At 38.1% G+C, this 22,738-nt stretch overlaps 2 protein-coding genes and 1 long non-coding RNA gene across 3 annotated transcripts; 1 reads left to right on the top strand and 2 right to left on the bottom strand.

Moving 5' to 3' along the window:
- Positions 1-2,373: 2,373 nt before the first annotated feature.
- Positions 2,374-7,582, top strand: LOC147872759 (uncharacterized). The gene is made up of 2 exons (XR_015536879.1): positions 2,374-2,418; positions 7,198-7,582. It is a non-coding gene; the product is annotated as an uncharacterized LOC147872759 (long non-coding RNA).
- On the bottom strand, positions 5,499-8,827 carry LOC147872758 (uncharacterized). The gene is made up of 6 exons (XM_087355090.1): positions 8,707-8,827; positions 8,231-8,299; positions 7,920-8,040; positions 7,256-7,341; positions 6,925-7,078; positions 5,499-6,405 (listed from the first exon to the last, which is right to left on the bottom strand). Exons 1-6 carry the CDS (start codon positions 8,716-8,718, stop codon positions 6,260-6,262), a joined length of 588 nt encoding a protein of 195 aa, XP_087211216.1. The 5' UTR covers positions 8,719-8,827; the 3' UTR covers positions 5,499-6,259.
- Positions 8,828-13,050: 4,223 nt separating this feature from the next.
- On the bottom strand, positions 13,051-19,268 carry LOC147872757 (cell division cycle protein 20 homolog). The gene is given in 9 exon segments (XM_087355425.1): positions 13,051-13,520; positions 13,523-13,547; positions 14,837-14,938; positions 15,568-15,715; positions 16,090-16,217; positions 17,223-17,402; positions 18,310-18,449; positions 18,452-18,502; positions 19,226-19,268. Coding segments are annotated over 9 exon segments (966 nt in total). The 3' UTR covers positions 13,051-13,371.
- Between the last annotated feature and the right edge of the window lie 3,470 nt (positions 19,269-22,738).

Here is a 22,738-nt window from a genome sequence, read left to right as displayed (position 1 = left end):
CAAACGTCTGTTCAGAATCAGACGCCCTGAAGCCATGTTTATTAATTTTCTCAACTAGAAAACTGATAAATGCGGACGTAAGATTAATGGCGATCTTACAAACTCAGCTCATGACAAAATACCGACGTGCCTAATTAAGAAACTCCAGTAAGAAGAGGCATTTTTGACAATTAGTAATAATTAATCCGGGCAATAAAGTAAACAACTTTTATGGATACCGTAGATTAATTTCCCTGTTCATAACAGCTCCTCCCACTCACACACAACGTAACCCAGATAAATGCAGTCCACACCCTGGCATTCTACGTCTTTTAAGATACTTTTTAATATTATCCACCCTGGTGGTATTTTACTTTAGGTCTTCCGACTAAAATTCTATACTCATTTCTCCATTTTTCCCTTGTGTACTACATTCTCCGCATGCCTCGTAAAAACCTTGTAAGTACAGCTAACTAACCAACTAACTAACTAACTCCCTGGTAGCAGAACCCGTAGGTTCAACACCAACAATACCAAAGACCGCCACCGGCCACGATCCTGAGCCAGCTCCATCCATTAGCCATCGTCACAACCCAACTTCCGAAGATCCATCTTGATGTTACCCTCCCATCTCCTTCTTGGTCTGTCCGGTGGTCTTTTTCATAAGGATTCCTTATCATAAATCTGCATGCACACCTTGCGCTACATGACCAGTCCATCGGAGCCTGTTTTCAAACACTTGTAATCTACGTTCTTCCTTCAAGATAAGAGACCATGTTTCACAACCATACAAAATCACTGTTTTATATATCCTGACCTTCAGTATTTTGGGTAGTGAATACAATCGAGCGTTTTCAGAATGAATTCTACTCCTAATTTCATCATGGACCTCATTTCTATTTGTTATTGTTGTTCCCATTGCATTTATAAAAATTTAAGCTTCAATTAAACAATAATTATTTGTTCAAGAGTTGTCATTACAACATGCTTTGGCGTCAGTGACCGTCTTCAGGTAACGGGGAACTGACAGCATGACGCACTGGTGCAACGTGCTCAATACATAATGTGGAACATTTTTACTTCATTTTCACAATTATCGTTTAGAGTGGCAGTACTGTTAATTAAATAACCAGGAAATAACTTCACCACCTGGAGCGGAGTCTGCTGTTATGCACAACCTTCAACTCCACAACAATCACAGCTTTTGGGTTTGTCGACTTTTGGTCAGTGCAGTTGTGCCCTTTCTCATTCTTATCGCCTAAAACTGACAATAACATTATAAATCTGATTCAAATACATTCTCATAAAAGCCCAACTACATTTATAATAAATAATTAATAATATCTAAACGTCTTGTCTTTAAAGGACTTAATATACTGAACAAAAGCACAAAAATAAATATTCGACAACATCCATCACAGGCGTTTTCGGCTCTACTTAATATTTCGCAGTACAGTTAATTTCGCGACAAATAAATTACTACTCCTAGAGAACGAAATTTTTCGCCTTGTCAACTTGGAAGTTTATTCTGATCCCTGTTTTAGTAATTGTATTTCCCAGTAAGTTAAGAAGAATTTTATTTGGATAAACTCATCTCACTTCCCTGTAAACATCTTCTTATCAATTCAATTCAAAGCAAACAATTACTTACCCCAGATCGAAAGCAGCTGAAACATTAATGGTCCATTCGTCCAAATGGCGCGGTGTCGCTCCAAAATTGTACCGTGAATGCGGAAACTGAAGTCCATTGGCGTGGCGTGGTGGGCTCGTTTGGATATTCTGTCGAGCCATAATCCATCCGATCGTTCCATCACTCCATCGCGGCATCGTATCGTGAATGGGGGAATCGGCGATCGAGCCACTCCAAATCGGTTGTGAGTGGCGGAAACGTGGTCCATTCTCATGCCAGTCTGCCACGAGCCTTCGTCCAGTGAAGTCCAAACTTGTATAATGTCGGGTCGTGAGTTTGTTATTGAGGTGATTGAGAAATATAGAGAGTTGCCATGTTTGTGGCAGATAAGTAATGAAGACTATCATGATAAAGCTAAAAGAAGCTTAGCAATGGAAGAATTGGTGGTCTTATTTAAAACCAAAGATCCTACCGCCAACAAAGAAAATTCCCTTAGAAGTTGCTTCAGAAAGGAGCATAAGGACTTAAATTGCTTCTATTTAAGAGCCATTGCTTTGACCACTTTCGTTTTGGTTTTTTCCTTTTAATATACAGGCATACTGCCGTAGCTAGTACCAATTCTTCGTCCATCGCAAACACCACGCACTTCACAGAGGGACAACAAACCGCGACTGGCGTGACGCGACCGTGAATGTAGTACCTCTTTGGACGACATCCGTTTGGACGTCATCCATTCGGATGTCATCCATCTGGAGCAATCGTGACAATAAACAGCCAAACCACAACTGACAACAACACAACACTCGCAGGTCAGAATCCTCAGAAGGAATGAAGAAATTTGGGTGGGGGAGTTCACCAATAAACTGATTACCAGGTAGCAGAATGCACACTGATATACTGAATTATTAAAACTAATATTTTCAAGGCAGATAGTATTTTCGTGGCTAGCTCCTGTCTTCTGCTGATTGTCTCTGCAGCTGGTCAGACAGTTTGATTGTCGTTCCTTGTTGCACCTCTGACCACTTTCTCGAAGAATTACTTCGACCCAGAAGTTAACGTTGAATAATAGAGCATTAAATCACGTGTTCCCAACCGAACAAAAGTCACTTCTACGCCCCTTGTGGATAAATAAAAAATGAGTGCACGCATTCGAATACAAATGAACTCTCGTGGAGTAAGAGACGGATGTTTCAAAACTGAAACGCGTCTTTCAACTGTTTCCTTGATCTTGACAATTGAAAATCGTAACGCACACGGCTTTAGGTGTGTGCATGGCTCGCAAACCAGAAGCTTCTCATTGGTTTATATTCTATGTTATCGCAGTTGCAATTTTACCATATTTTATCTTTTGTGTGTGTACTGTAATATATTTTTAACGTGACTGATGATAACTGAGTGCGCACTGGATTTCATTAATTATTTTAATAGAAACTAAGAGATAAAAAAAGTCATGTGTTGGTTAATCAGAAGTTGTGGGTTGCAAAATTTTTACACACGTAAATAAAAGTGAAGAATAATAAATATTTAACAAGGTTGAAGGGAAAATCAGGCCTACGTGTTGTAAATGTCCATAAGTCGCACTTTTAACCTGCTAGCTTTTATTACACTTGATCAGAAAAATACATAATGTGAATACCTTACTGACAAACTCCGATTATTAGCAGTTCATCAACAGTACCAGATACTAATGTTCATATGTGTCACAAAAGTGCAGTATAATGATTACTCCATCTATTACTTTATGTATACCCGTAATATATTTATATTATCATAATATGGGGCATGGAGAAAACTGCATAATGATGAGCTTAAAAATCTGTTCTCCTCCCCTAATATTGTCAGGGTGATTAAGTCGAGAAGAATGAGATGGGCGGGGCACGTAGCGCGCATGGATGGACAAGAGGTGTGCACCGGGTATTGGTTGGGAAGCCTGAGGGGAAGAGACCGCTGGGGAGACCTAGACGTAGATGGGAGGAAAATGTCAGGCGGGATCTATGGGAGATAGGAGTCGAAGGAGACTGGATTTTGTTGTTTGAGGGGAAGGGTTTCCGGACAGCTGGTCGGTCTTGAGAGCCCGGAAAGTAAGTTGATTGTGATTCCGTCTCTTTGGAATTTTTAGCCAATTTAAAACTGGCACTGCCTGAAACGAAACGAAGACATGGAGTTATAGCGTCACATATTCGAGATCTCGGAATTAGATGAGAGGTAAATGGTAACGTTTATTCTCCAGCCACTTCGAATGAAAATCACAAATAATAACAATCATGATAATCGGCACCCTGGCCGAGACTGCAAACAGGTACGTCATTAACGGACGAATCCAATTCTACGTTTTTAGTCTGTAGTAAGACATTGGTCCTTGTCCTGAGGCAGCTGAAAACAGCCCACATAAAGTCCTTTCATCTGACATATGAAATTGAAATTGTGTGCGTGTTCGCTTGTAGCTCGAGAACGGGTAAATCGATTGCATTAAATTTGGGGTATGATATCAGGAAGAGAACACAGAAAGGTCAGAACTCCAGAAAATTGTCCTCAGTTCGAGTCCTGGTCAGGACGCTTCCAGCTCGGAAACCAGGCACAGTTGTTAATTTCGAATGTGTTCGGTTTAAGAATGATACTTCTTTCTGTGATATTCAAAGTTTTTTTTCGCCTTTGTTCAATAAAGACTAATAAGAGATGAAAGCATTTGTCGAATTTCCGTCCGTAACACTGCGACATACTGCTAGTTTAATAGTAAATATTAAAAAGTACTAATAATTCCTAAACAATTTTGCAACTTTGAATAAGAAGCCTCACTACAACCAAAAACGAGGTTTTTTTAACCTATCGTTTGACGGGACTCTCTTAGTAAGTCAGTGTCTTCTATTATATTAATGCCAACTAACATTACTGAAGTATTAGGGCCACGACGAACCTGGAGGCAGATATGAACATAAGCGAAAGTTGGTCTGAACATAAGAGTGGGGGTTGTGAAGCTATTAGTTTTCTAAAAAATTATTCTAAAAACTGCAGAAGGATAATTCTGCAACCATCAGTTTCAAGGCAGTACAGTGAAGTCTGCTGTCGCTTTCTTAGTTTCGTATCCATAGCAACTACCCAATGTGCGTTTCCATTAGTGCCAATATTTTCAAATAAGATCGTAAACAAATAATATAATGATTTAAATTATGTTTCACATTCAATTGTTCACACTGTTTTGGTCATTTCGTTGAATAATCAAATTTGTGATCTAAGGCACTTACTTCATAATTTTTAGTAAAAATTTCCCGAAAATCCGCACATCACTTCGCAACTAATTAAAAGACATATTGTGCATAAGAGTGTCAAAGTGACTCTATCAAAGGTTAATTAGTGAGCAGTGTTCTGTTTTGAGTGTTTGTGTGTTTTAGTGAAGTGATGTGTTTAAATTTTGTCGATAGTGAAATTATGGTTGTTTCTTGTGATCAAAATTCTGTATCAACATGATGTCCCTGTATAGGACGATTAAAGGTACAGGGACACAGAAGAGGTCCAGAGATAGAAGGTAAGGATCTTCATAGTACAGCAAGACAAAGATAATAACACCGGTCCCTTGCCAACAGCCGCGATTTCTTTTTGAGACTAATACACCGTGTTACGTGTTCGAATTGGGGGGGGGGGAGCATAGAATAAGATGCTGCAATAATTATTCACTACTTAAAATAGTATTTAAGCTGCTAATATAATAGAAAAATGTATGCATTCAGATATAAGATAATAATGCAAACTTATTACCACCAAACTTGGCGAGACAGATGAGGGGAGGGGGAGGGAAATAGGTGAGAACAGACAAAAATGGAGCCAATGTGGGATCTTTAGACAGAATACAAATTGAGGAATGAGGACAGGAAGAAGAAATAAGAAAACGAAACATAATTAAAATATATAATAACAATAATCGAGACTTGCAATAACAGAGGAACCAGCTCTTGTAAGTGCCATCAGGACATCAACATCAAAAATCACATAAAACATGTGGCAGAGGTTTTCTATGGTCTTCGGGGAGTGGATTTCAAGACCACACCAGGCACAGGCCTTCCTCCTGTTCGTAAGGCGTAGCTTGAACTCAGCATCCCCTCTGATCATTTGGCCCAAGTTTCTACTGAGCTAACAAGTATTTATTTAGATTTAGATTTACCCAAAACCGCTTATCGGAAAGTCCTTTTAACCCAATGCAGGTGAAACACTAACTGCACAGAAAACATGTATGAAAAGTGAAGAGAGATCGGTAAAAAATAGGAAGCAAACAATATTTTTGTTGCAATGTCTTTATTTTAAACATCTCTAAAACATTTGGCAGCCACAACAAATACGATGTGAGGTCTGCTCTGTCTCCAATTTCTCCCAACTTTGCAGAACTAGTAAATGAGATGGAGCAGTGGCTTTGTACTCATTAGCTGGGACCTGGTGATGAAATATTCATGGTGAATAATTACCAAATTTGTTGTGGCTGCTAAAATGTTTATAGATGTTTAAAATATGTTTTCTGTGCAGTTTGTGTTTTACCTGCATTGGGTAAAAAGGACTTTCTGATAAGCGGTTTTGGGTAATGAAGGGAAAAGTTTGGGAAGCGGTGCCCTAACAACACGAGACAGAAAGACGACCTCCACCTGAACCAATTATGGAAGTCCCTTATAGACTGTCCGAAGTAACGAAGGAAGCCTCTGACTCAGTGGCATTTCTGTCATGGCCAGCAGACATATCACTCGTTTCTTCCAGTTTTCTTTCTCTAAGATTTACAAACCGACGGGTCGCTTCTCCCAAGACGAATTCCAAAACTGTAAAGAGAAACAAAGGAATAAGATAATGGAAAATAAGAGAACGCAAGTGGATGTTACCAAGCAAATAATATCCACAAATGTACATATCTCAGTAACCACTTTGGCTATTACAGAAAGTACCTGCTTGCATGGAAACCAAAGGTCCTTTGTCATATTCACAAAATACCGCCATTGTGCCCTGTCATGAGTAACGTAAATCTATTCCTCAGCCTCAAGCCATATTTCTATAAAATATAATATTATCTTCCCAATTAAACGTCTGTTTCTGAAGTAAGAAGTTCTTCACCAGAGATTACTTGGGTAGAATTTGGTACGATTTTATCAAATTTTCTATGTCTACATGCCCTACCAATCTCATATTTGATTTAATCACCCTAATACTACTTGGTGAAAAGTACAACTTATTTCGGCAATTTGTTCTCAAACACTCGAAAATGAATAATAAAACCAAAATCATATCACACTTTCAGGAGTTAAGAATAGTGCAACAAATGCTTTTGTATGAGCAGTACTTACGAATAAGATGGTCGGTAATTGTAATGTAGTTTAAGGATGCCTCAATGCTGACATGACTTGTTATATAGTAAATGCACGAGATATAAGTATACAAATCTTTCAGCAGAATAATCGAGGACACCCTCAGGCCTGTTCGCACCCACTGCGCTTTGTCCTAGTAAACAAAAATATCATATAAGTGAGAATTCATGTTTTCATGACAGCGAGTATTAAGATGGATGTATCTTGGGTTGTTGTGAGGTATAGACTGGTAGAACTTTAATAAGGTTTCAGATATGCTGATGATGGAGGCAACAAGGGCCTTTGAAACGTCATTGGGCACATTACTCACCGTGAATATTCCATACAGCATCATAGATCCTGTCAGGATTCTCACAGCGGCACACAGCAAAGACACATCCTGCACCAACGTATGGACTGGAAGAAAAAAAGTCTCGATTTTAGAGTTTACACAGACAGCAATTTACGCTAAAATAATGTTAATGACCAAACTTTGTTTGTTTACTTCTACCACTTTAGCCTGTGTGCTAGTTGACTTGTGTCGTAAAGTTGCATGTATGTATCAAAGGAACGCACATCTAATGCGAGTTTAAGTCTCATCACAAAACCGATCACGAGAAGAGCAGAATCACAAATAAATAAAATAAGGAGAAATTTTGATGGTTTTTTTACTCAAGAAGTTAACTGTACAAAATATCGAAGTCTGACCGCAGACAGTTTTATGTAGTATATTATAATTAATAATTCTCGAATGAAGTGACCTTTTTGGTTATACTTATTTTTGAAACTGCGCAGACCTACTACTTCTTATTAACATCGCTGTAACTGGATCAATGCATTATGGTCTCTCGATACGTCACACCCACAAGCATCATGAAAACATACAAATTTCAACCAAAACGAACGGCTGGGTGGCGAGATTTCAATTGAGACAGAGACTTCATCGCTCTCACAAGCCTGATAACAACTGGCCTTTGGCATGATACAGTACGTACCTGGCTGCGGGCCGAAATACTTCTCCCACAAAGATATTTGCCTGTCTGGGCTGACGATGCTGCCATCGGAGAGAAAAATCATTTCACTGTGACCAGCTGATAACTCATGGATGGATTTCCCCTACACACCAAGAACATATACACTTAGAGATGCTTAATTAGAAAAAAATAATATTCCATACAGTTATGATAATGGTATTTTAATTATGTAATTTTAAATTTGTAATTACTAAAAACAAACACTACCTCCGTTATTTGAGTTCCCTCTAATCAAAGAATGTACAGTAAGCAATAATAAAACAAGCACGTACCAGGGTCAAAACAGCAAAGCAAATTGCCAGTAATCTGCAAAAAGTTACTTTTGTAAAATGCGACCTCATCTGAAAAAGAACAGCATTTCATTAAGATATAATGTCTTATTTTTTATTGCAATGACAGTTTCTCAAAGTCAAGACATGCGACAAATGAGTTTATAGCGCATGCATTTACAAATACTTTTGTATGGAGTCGATTACTTAATTATAATATAGTTATATCCACAACTAGACGCACCAATATAATCTAATATTTTGAAATATCAAATCTAAAACTTCTTGACGATGGTGAAGAGTCAATTGAATAAAAATTTACTTGGATATTATCCATCGTCTAGTAAATATAAAACGTAAAAACGTAAAACGACGTTTCGGAGATGGGACTCTATCTTCGTCTTCAGGTCCCTACTCAGTTGGGCCCACTAAATAGAGCTAATCCCTATCTCCGGACAAAGTAAATAAAAAGGCATTACCACACCATCCATCCGTGGGACGTAAAAGAATAGTAAGTAGAAATCAAAATATTCTAAAACGTTTTTAACAGCACAAAATTATCTACTCTACGACGCACTTCTTCTACAAGTGATTCACAGCTCAGCTCTTTCAGCAATGACGAAAGCGGATTGTTGACTGCAATATATATTAATGCAACAATGCCGAGTAAACAGATGACGCAACAATTAGTTTCTTAGGTAAAGGAATGGAATGCAATACGGTTCATTCAGGCAATTATACTGCATGTATAAGAAACGAGAAAAGAGCCTTACGGGATGCTCAGGCAAGATTGTTGCAGGTGTGGGTTAGAAATTCCAATGCCTTTTCTTACATTGTTATGCAAGCAGGTGTTCACGTAAAAGCTGACCATTGTCGGTCAATATCTGCACATTGTTGGTAGCTGAAAAAACAAAACAAAGATAAATACTCTAGCTTATAATTTGTTTGTATTCAGTCATAATAGAAAGTACTTTCCCTATAAGGAGAGAATAAATTTAAAAATAATCGGAAGAGACACGAAGAAAAAACTGCATTTCCAATTGCCCTTATTTTAAAATAACGTCCGTTTCAGTATAATTGATTAATTTTAAAGATGATTTTTGAGGGGCCCGGGCGCTGGGCCAAAGAAAACGTTTCCCCCGTTCGAATCCCGGGAAAGATGTTTTATGTTGTTCGGATAGCAAGCACTAGGGAAGAGTGGCGCTAAGGCAAATTATGTTTTTGTTCCTGGGAAATGAGTTGACTGGCTAAAGTCACAAGCCCGAAAACTGTCTGAGACTCAGAAGATGAATTTGTAAGAATCTGTCGTATTTCCCCTTAGTAAATACCGCAGTGTCCACTGGTCATGTGTGAATTAAAAATTGAGGGTTGACATTTCTTTACTCGTTCGCTTGTGGCTCCTGAAGAAGAAACATGGCGCGATTATTCCTTAAGACACATGAGAGAACACTGGAAGGTCAGAGGACTGGGAAAAGTGTCCTGAACAGGATCCTTCCATCCTTTTCTCGGACTGGGACCTGTTCATATACGTTCTTGGCAGATGATCCAGAAGTGGTTTGCCATTGCCTTCTTCTGTGTGTGAATGGAGTAATTGTTGGGATGCCACGGAGGAAAACTCCGTGTTGCCTAGCCCACGGCCTTGCCCAACACAAGTTATAAATTCGGGCATTGCCGGGAATCGAACCCGAGACCCCAGGATTACAAGGCCAGCGTTCTAACCGCTAGACCACCGTGGCGGTATTCAACACTCTATCAACTGATAATGTTGCGTATCCATTAATTAAATATGTCACGATTGTTATGAATGATAAATCGCGGGAGTACATTCTGTGCTTGCTTTAAAGTAACTGAGAAGAACCAGGAAGCTGGGGATGGCTGATACCAACGTGTTAGTTTACTGCGGTTGGATGAAACGGCTATTTTTGACGTGTTTTAAGAGGGGGCAGGAATTGGATCTAATTTTTTCTTTTTAAATTATGGTCCCACAGAGTTTCAATAATCTCACAGGCGGCTTCAAATGGCGGACGCTAAGTTTGTTATGAATTGTGAATGGGACAGGGTGAATGTGCAAATGGATTTGAGGAACTGCTAAGGAATTTGCCTTCGACAAGGTGCGGATTGTGTCGTTGTACAAGATTCGAACTGATTATCGCTTGGATAACCTTCCAGCTTTGTCTTGAGTACTTCGTGGTTTTACTTTCGTTAAGTTAGAGAATTTGATGGCGTTGATTCCGATTCTGCCTCAGATAATTCGTTGTTGCGATAATGGAGGGTTAAAATACTTGACCAACCCCCTTTTTCGGGGGAGCTTGATCAAGTGTTTAAAAAGGTTGGTTGAGTTTTAAAATCTTGAGTAAGACACTAAACTCGGCATTGTTGTGTTGTACTCGGCATTGTTGTGTTGTACTCGGCATTGTTGTGGAACACAACAATGCCGAGTTTGTTTATAGTTGATATTGTTGATGACGTAATTTATTGACGACGACGAAATCACAAATTTTTATAATAATAAGAGAATAGATATACTAATACAACAATGCGGACGACAACTGTGACGTAATAATTAGTAAAGGAATGGCGTGCAATACGGTTCATTCAGGCAATTATACTGCATGTATAAGAAATCAATAATGATCCTTATGGCATGCACGGAAGAGATTGTTGCAGGTGTGCTTTAGAAATTCCAATACCTCTTCTTATTACTTATTTAAAAGAAACCGCCCGGTTTCAGTATAATTTATTAATTTTAATGATGGTTTTGGGGGGTTTCGGGCGCTGATGAGCTTATCGCACCTGGGCCAGAGAAAAATGTTTCCTTCCTTCGAATCCCGACAAAGATATTTTCTGTTGTTCGGACAGCAAGCACTAGGGAAGAATGGCGCCAAGGCAAATTTTCTTTGTCCCTGGGAAAGGATCTGATTGACCAAGATCACAAATCCGAAAACTGTCCTGAGGCCCAGAAGATGAATTTGTAAAAAACTGCCATATTTCCCCCTTAATAAATACCGCGGAAGTTGAAATTGAGGGTTGGCTTTGCTTTACCCGTTTGCTTGTGGCTCGTGCAGAAGAAACATGGCGTAATTATTCCTTAAGACAAATGAGAGAACGCTGGAAGGTCAGGACTCTGGGAAGTGTCCTGAGTTCGATTTCCTTCAAGGGCGGTTCCTTTAACTCCGAAACTAAGCGACAGAGAACAAAGGAGCTAGGATCAGAGTTTTTCTGCTTCAAAGAGGAAATTACCGAAACAAAGGCCTCTACACTGGGTTCGAGTCCTGACAAGAAGAATGGTTTCTGTTGACGGGAACGTAACCGCGATAAGAACACGAGCTAAGGCAAAAGTCTTTCGTTCGTACTTCAAATTTTCTAGGTCCAAAATTGGAAGTAATGTGAGTAAACAGCTGGCAGCATAATTCTGATCATTTGTAATTAATGTCTTCATGTTTCTCCATTTGTGGCTATTTGTACGTCCTTTTCAGTTACATGTACCAGATAGTGTTAACCAAAGATGTCAGCATGTTTGCCTAATCTTAAAAGAACATTAATTATTTTATTTTTAAGGACTTTGGAGTCATGAGACTATGTTCCATGGCAAATTGATGTTTAAGACTATACTTTACTTGGACATCCAAATTTACTGTTAGACAAATGGATAGCATAGTAGACTGGTGTTTGTGCAAAAGTCAGATATGCTAGTATGAGTCTTCTTGGTGGGACTTTTTTAATGCATATGTTGTGTTTGCATTTAAATTGTACATTTGTATATTATTCAGCTATGTTTTTCAAAATTTCTATGTGGAAATCATACAGGACGATATTAGAAATAGATTGTGGTATTTGAAAGAGAATGTCTAATTATTGTTTGTCTTTAAACAATATGCAGTCAAATTAACATTTATTAAGGGCATAACAGCTGTTTACTGATAAATACATCTGTGGCAAAATGAAGGTAGCATTTTCAGTGCATGTACCTTGAAGCAAAGTGTCCTGGGCCCAATATGTTGTGTTATTAATATTCATTTCATGGCCTAACCTATTGTACATATCGTTCTCAAGTGCATCAGGAAACAGTTACTACTGATATTGGATAATTTTTCACACTCGGTGTATCTCCTTAGTTGATATTACTTAATGGGTGATAAAACAGAGATCAACAATCTTTCAAAAAGCGTCATCCTATTTCATCATAACCTCGTACGATTGATTTTAAGTAAGTAATTTTACCTTCTTATCTCAGCTTCAGTGGATGGAATAATTTGAATAATGGGCATCTAATGGTGCATGAATCTTTTAAATGTAAAACTGCATCTACCTACCCCTTTTAATATACTGAAAGCATCAGCAACTTCCGACTCTTTCCTTCTTATTGTTTCCTCGAACGTATTTTTCCTCTCCTACCTTCAGTGTTCCAAGCTATTCATGTATTATGATCGACTATAATGCTGTCCTTCGCTACTTTTGTAATTTCACATTACTTAATAGATCACTCATTCATGATAACAATATTATGTCAGACATTGACCATTGCCTGATATGTGTGTGGTATACACATTTCAGGAGTTGGCTTTACTCTTGTCTTCAGATAATGGCTGTCATTATACAGACAGATTATGTTTTGTTGTTAGTTAAATTCTCATATTATATTCATTCGCAACATGTGCAGTGACAGCACAACAAATGCATATACAATTAATCTGAATTACCAAAATGAATAACAAACTTCTCTGATCACTGTCCTCCAGGAAAGTGGTATCTGCCTTTCCTAACAGAGACGTAATGATTTTACAGTTTCTGAACGTCGCCATACGAAGTATGAATATTGCTAATACAATTTTCTATGAATAAGATTGTATTAATACATTCATAAAAGTGACCACTGTGAACAGGTGGGTGAAAACTGAATGCCATTAATAAAAAATACTGTTGTAATAATTTAAACCATTTAATAAATAAATAAAATTGTATAAATAAAACAAATAAATGTACATATCACCAAAATCACAAGCAGTCCTGCATAACACTCCACATAAGTACGCATCTTGAACATTTATGTAAGTTACTAGACAGTTCACAATAACAACAAATTATTTGTTCACTCAACATCAGGATTTCAATAGATACATTATTATTTGTGTGACCAAATTTCATCATGGAATTCCCTTAAACATGCTCGGAGCAGCCTTAGAGTCTCTTATCTCTTTCTTCTTCTTGGCAGGATGAGGAGCAAAACATTTCCACAATCTTAAAGTTTCATCTGCACCAGCAGACAACACTGTGCTTCCATCTGGAGACAGCCAGTTGCAATACCAGTTAATTCAGCAACCTGAAATTAATTCAAGACTTGATTTAATTAACCTAATCCATGCTCTAATTTTATTGATAAAATTACGCAAGGACCAGTTCTCCAGCTTTGGGGTTTGGGGTTTGGCATGGGGCCAATAAACTCTTGCAGTAAAAATACAAACTGACTCTGCCCGCAGAAGGTGGTCCTGGTATTCGTATTGTGTTAGTGTTTTGTTTGAACGACAAGATCCAGTCTGACATTTAGATGAAAAATATTTTATGGAAATACTTTATAAATTTGTACGGGGACCACAGAAGTTATTAACGTCTGTGGTCCCTGGACAAATTTAAAATATTCACCCAGTGCAATGATGAAAATAAAAGAGTTTCAATCCAAATTTAAGGATCATAATTCTTATGTTAAATAGTAAAATCCTGAACTACTAGATTAATAGAAGTAAAGAAGTGATTTTTTAGAAGCATAGACTGATAAACTAAAAGAGATAGGATAATAAAATAAAAAATGAGAGAGAATCTAACAAAGAACAGAATGAGATGGTATGGGCAATGGTTTATTAAGAATGAATAATAGACAAATCCCAAAGAAGGCTTTGAACATGAAAATGAAAGGAAAATGTTCACAATGGAGGCTGTGATAAAGATGGGAATGACAGGTTAAGAAACACAACAGAGAGAGAGGGAAGGTCAAGAGGAAGAAACATAGGAGTTGTGGGTTGAGACCAAATTGAGAGGCCAGGAAAACCACCCCATTTTCTTCTTTCATTCCCTCAAGCACGGCAGAGTAAAGGTGCTGGGAACAATATCAAAATAAACATAAATTACAAAGTTTGCCATGACAGTATTGGAGAAACATTTTCTGAGATTTCAGGTTCTCATGGGATGGGTTGTCGGTGCCATGTACTGTGGCATAAGTACGTATACTGACTCATGATTTATGACGAAGCAAATAGAGAGTGGGGGAAGAAGACTTTCGTTTACAAAATATTTGTTAATGGGTGCCTGACTGGGCATCAGAAACATCCTGTTTTTCATGCTAAACACTAAGTCAGACAATAATATACAAAAGTGGCTGGTAACACGAGCCTGTTCTACAAGAATTAAATCTCAGCCACAGGATGCTCAAAAATAAGTGTGAAATAACTCTATCTTCCAACTAAACAATTATATATGTATAATTTTAAAATACATGAAAATATCCTGAGTGAACTTTCATAGACATCTCCCAATACAAACCTTTCAGAAATAACCAATTCATTTTCAATCGCTTCTCTATTAACATTTCATCTCACTAAAATAATGATCATTTACCTTTGTCATTGATGGATATTTCCAGATAATTAGTTGATTATTTGCATAACCATGACCTGAGATGAGTTCTCTGTATGTAGCTGACCACTGAAGAGCACAAACCTGTAAGAAATTTTTTACAGTGTAAATATTTCAGTGGATTCAACGAAGTAACAAAATCCACTAAATAACTCAGTCCAAGGAGACAAATGACTGACAGATTTAAAAATTCAAGACAATTATGAACTAAGAGGATGAAAAAATGTTTAACACACATATCGAGACTTTTCATTCATAAACCTTCCCTTAGTGGTAATAATGTGAAACATACAGAAGACAGTAGTTGAATATGAAGGTAATGGCCATTTTATTACAAGCTTCAACAAGATAATCATGCAGTAGTTAGGCAACAGTCCACACATTTCAGATGTTTGTAAATTGACAAACACAAGTCACGTTACTTATTTGTTATAAAATCTTCTCAAATGACCAGACATGTCAATGTGGAGTGAAAAATCAATGTTTCAGATACTAGCTCCGTCTCCATTATCAGTGTCTTTGAAATGCTGGTTTTTGACACAACACTAACATGGCTGCCTAGATTTTTAAATAAAACAATAATTATCCACTTAATAACTATAGATGTGCTACTGTACCTACCAAATTTAACAGTGCATCAGCCTAAGCAGTTTGTATTTTCAATAGTCATGGCAGTCAAGGGGTCATAAATACAGTAAATATCCAGGACTTACCTGAGACTTAGTGTCGATGGTGTTGAAACAACAACCAGTATTTCAATTCCAAAAGCGAAAGCATCTGTCACCTGTTCCACCACCACTTGCCAATATGCTAGGCTGCCATGGGCACCATGCCAATGCCTTCACAGCTGCTTGATGTGCACTACAAACAAACACTGGAAATTACAACACAGCAGGAAAATACGCATCTCTCTATTGGAATGGAATGTCACAATTTTTACAGTGCAATTCTACTAAACTGAAAACGTGTTTGTCATTCCCTTGTGAAAATCATTTGTGTGTCTAGAGCAATGATGGAGATGGTCCCTGAAACACTGGTGATTTTTAATCAACTGATGTGACTGACAGTCCAAGAATGTTTGACTAAAATACAATCAAGTTACCAATACTGGAACAGTTTCAAGATAAAATATATGTCTACAATCACATTTTATTATTTTCATGGAATTTATATGATAGAGTACAACGTCCACTCATCTCACAAATACGAAACTACATCTCCAAGTATCCAGTTACCTGAGAGAGTATAAAGGTTGGGGTTGTGAGTAAGCTCATCCTGCAACAACTGGCCAAATGTACAGCATATTGTCATTTCCACCACTAGCTAGTTATCTGCCATCTGGAGACCACTTTAGTCCACAAACCTGAAAACAGTGAAGTTATCAATAACACATCTAATACAAATGACGTTATGACCGTGGGAGTTTTCTCAAGAGACTGCATGGATGTGAATATTTTAATCTAAAACCAGAGGTTAAAGAGGGATGGGAGGGAGAAAATGCACATTTTAGTAACGCTTATCTGAAACATTGCCTTTTTATAGTGGTCTGAAATGAGACTTTGCAGCTTCACTTTAACTGCACGGAAGATGGACAGTCTGGGCTGATAGGAAACAAGGAGCTAGAGAGAAGTTGGGTAAGGAGAGAGATTATAAGTGGCCCTTTTAGTTCTCTTTTCAATAGGCATGGACCATTTCCATCTTCCTTCTTCATTACTGGTCTCTGGCTGGACAATCACCATGGCCTGGTCCTTTTCCTAACCCTATATAAACCAACCACTTCCCAACACTTCTCACTTCAGCCTTTGGGTTGGAGACAGTATGTTCCTCTGAAACACTGGTAACCGCCTACAAGTTCACTCTGTCACAGCCCATGATTAGATATGTAGGGGCCTGTCTCTGCAAGTGGTATGAGAGGTTACTAATTTCTTGAGATGAGGTATAGTGCAAGGTTTCTTGCAGCGACTCCAAGCGAATAAAGTATCTTCATCTTGTGTTACTGTAACAATTAACTTTTGATTTGTGGAAGGTGTGTCGAGATTCATAGCGCCAGTGTTCCTTCCCAAAACGATAATCTTTTCCTGCCACGAATATATCACTACCCTGTACAGAAACTTAGTTCCCTGCTGTTAACAGCGTAAGTTATGGCATGACCTTTGGTGTGGTGGGGAGGGATAGCAGACCAGGGTACTGTTAAAACTGGCCTACATAATGTTTGTAGTTTGTCAGCAGAGGTGATTAAATGATGGGTAGTAGACCTTCATTTAGTGTTGTGGGAATGAATCTGTCTGTGAACATGCCAATGGATTCTGCATAGTTAGCACAAACTATTGGCTCCATCCTCGGGAGATCTCTATGCACGGTTTCTCACCTCTTGTGTATGAGAAGAAAACCCAGCCACACTGTGATCTCTGAGTCGAACATCAACGTGAATGATCTGACCACTAGCAGAACCACTGCTCAGAATGTAGGAATTCCACAACAGAGAGCTGACACGTGCCGAGTGACTGCCCATGATACGTACTCGCTTCATGTTGCTGCAATCCCACAACTTTGAAAGCAAAACAATTCAATTAATCATTTTGAGTATTCTAAAATTACAAAACAATGAGAACTCAAAAACATTCATTCAAATGTCATGAAATGAGAGCAGAACATAAACTTTTTTTTTTGAATGGGACAGCAGATAAAGGAATGCATAAGGCACTAAACATTTGCAATTCCTGAACTACTATTACTACCACTATCATTGTTATTTATTATTTTCAAACCACAAACCAGGCTCAAATCCCATCATCTTGTTGCTGTCATTGTTTTATAATTACTTCTGATCTCACACAGCCCACGAAGTGCCAACTTATTGTTTACTACAGTAATACTGTTCACATAAATAGTTAAGAGAAAGAAAAGTACTTTCAAGAATAAATATCCATACAAACTACTAGCAAATGTTTTCTTCACACTGTGACTGTGTTCAATGAGGAGCTGCTACATGACATTTTGTAATTGTCACTTTGAACCGTGCTCTGCTCTTCAACCACGTTATTTAAAATACATTTTACCATCTGATTGTTCCTTCTACCAACAACACCACCATATTTATATGAATATAGGCTATGTGCATACCTAAGTCACACCTGAATTTCAATAAGATATAATTTGCAAGCTGCATCAAAACTTCTAAATTAATTTTCCCTCAGGTACCAGTGATTTTCTCTTTTTAGAAAAACAAAGGGTGTCAGTTTCTCCAAACTGTTATTCTAAGTTAGTCCATAGCCACCACTCATTTTGAATGTTTAACGTCATTATTGTCACATTGGTAGTCATATCAAAGAATACAGGTGTTTCATCCACACCTCCCACTTAACTTGAAGGTAACATCTTTCAAGAGCAGGCGATTTACATGCCGCTAATTCTGTTAGTGGATAAATATATACTTTTTGGGTAACATAACAAACCTGTATAACTCCCATACTTGTTCCCACAGCAAGACAATCTCCTTCTTGCATCCAACTCAGAGAACACACAAAATCACTCCCTTCCAGACTGAGCAACTTCTGAGTAGCACCAGTACCAGCATTCCACAGATACACACGGTGTTAAGAGCAACTGCCAGAATGTTGTTCGGACTCCAATCGACCAGGTTCAGATCTGAAATAACAAGGACTATTACAACAAAATCTATGACTCAAATTTGAATAACATTTTTAAAGAGGCACAGTGTATTATGCATAACCAAGAACTGTGCAGCTGTAAAAATACATTACCTTTTTTTAGAAAAGCCTCAAACTTTAACGGGTTATCTCAGATTCAGATAGAACTAATTATGTCCACTGAAGGACATTCTCTGTATGAACACACACATACAGAGAAAAATAAAAACAATGGAGATATATATGAGGTAAAAGACCTTTTACAACGTAACAGAACAATATGTACATATACTCTGACTGCAAAAACATGTAAGGTGAACCAGATTCAACACATTGCTTGAGTGGTGTCCATTGTACATTAAGTCATTTACACAGGGTTTGTGCATACAATATATTGAAAACTGCATTGCACAGATGTTCATTATGCCTAGGGTTTCTTGAAATAAACTGTACTGAAATCCTGATTTATTATGGTAATATTATAAATAAATATATCCACTAAAAAGCACCATAAGTGGCAGCTTTTCACAAAGGGTTTTCTTCAAAAGAAGTTGCATGAAATAATGAAACTCCTTCAATATTCTGAAAATGCCCTTAATTGACATAAAGAAAAATCAGTACAAACCAAAATATTCTCTTCGGCCAGAAATAAAAGGCCTTGAATTATAACCTAATATCAATGGATTAGAATAAGCATCATAACTGCAGTGTATAATGTCACCTTTCAGGAAAACATTGGTGAAAGGCTTGGACGCCTTCAACATTCGATACGACTTATTTCCAAAAACCAAAATCACACATTTCATCTGTACCACTGCTATTACTCAGAATAAAATAATGTTCATTCTTAGATAAGGCTCTGGTCTCGCTTCCATCATCTTTATTGCAACCGCCCTTCCGCAGACTGCGTTCTTCTTACTCTGGTTGCCCCGGGATCAAACCCAGTAGCGTGCCCGGTTTGCTTGCGGTTACAGCTTTATATAACTTCGGATAAAGCGGAAGGATATAAGGAATAATAATTGGTGTAGGGTTTGTCGGCGAGCAAGATTGTCCGACTCTCAGGGATTATATGGGGACTGTGATAGTTGGAGCGGCCGTGCGCCAAGGACGTGAAATCTGTGGGGATGATCAACTGCAGACCACACCGAAGTCACCTTGGAGACGTTTCACCTTTTATTTCCTTTCGAGACACTGTAGTACAATACGTTATTCTGATTGTAGGGCAGCGCGATAATTCGGCTGTTGTATTTATAATTGTAAGAATCAAGCAGAAATTGTCTGCTTGCCTTGAAGAAACAAACTGTTGTAATTTGTACTTGAAATTTTGATGAATCGAGCAGAAACTGTCTGCTTGCCTTGAAGAACCGGACTTTCAGAGAGCGAGCCCCAACGCAATCTCGCTTTTTATATTTCCGCAACGTAACTGTTCTTGAATTTTGAATTGAATATGACAATCCGATTCGTCCCCCCAAAAGTCACTTATGACGTCGGAAACGTGCCGAACAGCCACATGCAAATTCCATTGGTCCGAGTCGTAGTGAAGCAGCGGTCATCTGGCAATCGTCACTTCACACCTACTAGGGCGCCCCAAACCAACGGTCACTAAACCGAATGTCGGGGGAAGAGACTTTCACACGCCAGGATGGCGCCACTCTCTTTCCCAATGTGATACATTGGACAAAGCCAAAATTTAATAAAATCACTCAAATTTTGATGAAGTGAGGTGTACCAAGTATCATACTCACAACTCCTTCGTTCATATAAACCAGATTAATATGCCAAAGCCTGGTTTACACCTCATCTCAAGTTTCAGTCCGTCAGTGTGAGCATTTGTCAGTGTGAGCATTTGTCCGTGTGAGTAATTTTCGTGTGAGCATCTATGACAGTGAGCTTCTTTCTGTGCGCAATTTTCGTGTGCGGTTTTGTCGTGTACGGTTTTGTCTGGCCACCGACGCAGATTGCGGTATAATATTAAAATGGAGCGTAAATATATATAAAGTCTTCCGTGGAATCATCTGGCGCAGAATAGCAAACAAGATAGCGAGTCTTCGGTTCGGTAATAGGCGGGAAATTGTTTTGACAAGAACGGAGAAACTGTCGACCTAATTACCCGCTGCAATACCGACTCAGAATTCGTGGCCATTTCATTTTGTAAAAATGGCTGACTATGTGTTGCGTGCAATCAGGCTGCGACTGTTGGTAGTTGCAGTGAGGGATTTTCACTCGCGAAATTTACCCGTACGATGCACATGCTTTCGCTAAATCCTCCTAAGGGAAATTTTTCTTGTGTATGTTTTAAATTGCGCCTAATTAATTTAGAGAAAATTATTTTGAAGAATATCATTTAAATTTGTGGCACTTATATTCTCCTTATCTCTGTGAAATATTCTAATTTTCCATCTGCCACCCAGTCAAAATATTTATTAGCGCTAGTTTCGCCACGTTCTTATTATCGATTAAGCGACAAACATGTAAATTCTGGGTGTCATTCATACATCATTTCATCAAAATCCGTCTGGGGGTCCTAGAGGTTAAAGATGCTGACACGCAGATGGACAGGCGTGTGTAAAGTAGGAATTTCATTTAACTTGTTCATATTAAACCATCGAGAACATTCGGCAGAATCACAGTTACCAGACGCCATTAAAATGGTCCGGTGGATGAAGCTTAGTCATGTGTAGGCACAAGAACTATTTGTGACTTCATTTTGTAGGCGCTTTATCTAATTCTTATAATTTCGGGAAAGCGTAATTACTGGAAGGTCCATTAAAGAAGCCAGACTTTACCCAGTCCCCGTGACAAAGGGGCCATTTACGTCACCACGAAACTTCCGAATTGTAACTGCGCAGGAATATGATGCCCCGAAGATGGAGACCGTGTATCATTCATGTCGACGTCCTTCGCCTTCTCCTCTCTTATCCCTAATAAAACGCGGCTTCTGATACGTGAACGAGCAGCGGGAAATGCGTGTGAAGTTGAGGTCTTGAAACCTGAAGAGAGGGAGACACCAAGGAATATTAAAAGAGGGTAATGTAACTTCGTATGTAGAAGGAGCAGGAAACGTTCTGTTCACATTCATACAGCAAATAGAGGAAGCTTTTTTAAGAAGGGCAGCGGGAAATAAATTTCGACACGTTGGTATTAATGTAGGATAATGCTAACGCGTGTCTGAGGCCTAACCTTTAAAGATGTGGACCGGACTCAGCTGGCGAGGGACGAAGTGACTTTGGAATTTAGAATTCTGCATAACGAACAGTGAGGGTAGTGAAATATATCAGGCTCCGATGGGCTGGGTATGTAGGACGCAAGGCGTGCATGCAGAATTGCTTGTATCATCAAAACCTCTAATCCTACATAGAACGAAAGACAATTGTGAAGGGCAAAATTAAGCACGTCCTACATAAGCAAAAGGTTTTGGAACTCGTACAAGAACATAAATTCAGAGGCCGAATGTTCAGTCATGTAGTGCGGGTAGCAGCGATGGTTCGTTATCTTGAAAATGTCTAAACTAAAAAGTCCCCCTTCACCAGAATATTATTGCTAATGGCTGAATTTTGCATAAGAAACATCTCGTTCATGCTCGTAAGTTTCTTTAACGCCGCGCCGTAAATCTACGTCATGGGACCGCCCGCTTTTCTTCCGCGCCGGAGGAAGTTGTGCTATGGATTTCTATCGACCTCGGCCGGGTTTGAACCCGCGTACCTTGGGTCCAGTGGTGAGCAAATTATCCTCTATTCCACGGATGGCGACACGTTCAAATATTACTTTGCTAAAATAACAAAAGGAAAGTTTATAAACATGTTACTAAAATATAAACAATGAAACTAAAAACAATTTAATTAAAAGCAATTTAATTAAAAACACTGTTTAACTAATACAATTTAACTTTACCACTAAGACAATTAAACTATTTAACTAAAATATAAACAATGAAACTAAAAACAATTTAATTAAAAGCAATTTAATTAAAAACACTGTTTAACTAATACAATTTAACTTTATCACTAAGACAATTAAACTATTTAACTAAAATATAAACAATGAAACTAAAAACAATTCAATTAAAAGCAATTTAATTAAAAACACTATTTATGTAATACAATTTAACTTTTTCACTAAAACAATTAAACAATTTAACTAAAATATAAACAATGAAACTAAAAACAATTTAATTAAAAGCAATTTAATTAAAAACACTGTTTAACTAATACAATTTAACTTTATCACTAAGACA

Source organism: Zootermopsis nevadensis, unplaced genomic scaffold (assembly GCF_977971745.1).
Source record: "Zootermopsis nevadensis isolate Lab colony 2312 unplaced genomic scaffold, Znev_1.0 Znev_ptg000024l, whole genome shotgun sequence".
NCBI lineage: Eukaryota > Metazoa > Arthropoda > Insecta > Blattodea > Termopsidae > Zootermopsis > Zootermopsis nevadensis.
The sequence above is the reverse complement of the archived record's forward strand: the minus strand, read 5'-3'. Positions and strand labels throughout refer to the sequence as shown.

Excerpts from the sequence above, each read along its gene's own strand:
- LOC147872758 (XM_087355090.1), bottom strand. Across the intron at positions 7,079-7,255 it reads TGCTGTATGGAATATTCACG|GACAAAGCGCAGTGGGTGCG; the intron begins GTGAGTAATGTG and ends TTTGTTTACTAG. Across the intron at positions 6,406-6,924 it reads AATTACCGACCATCTTATTC|TTTTGGAATTCGTCTTGGGA; the intron begins GTAAGTACTGCT and ends TTCTCTTTACAG.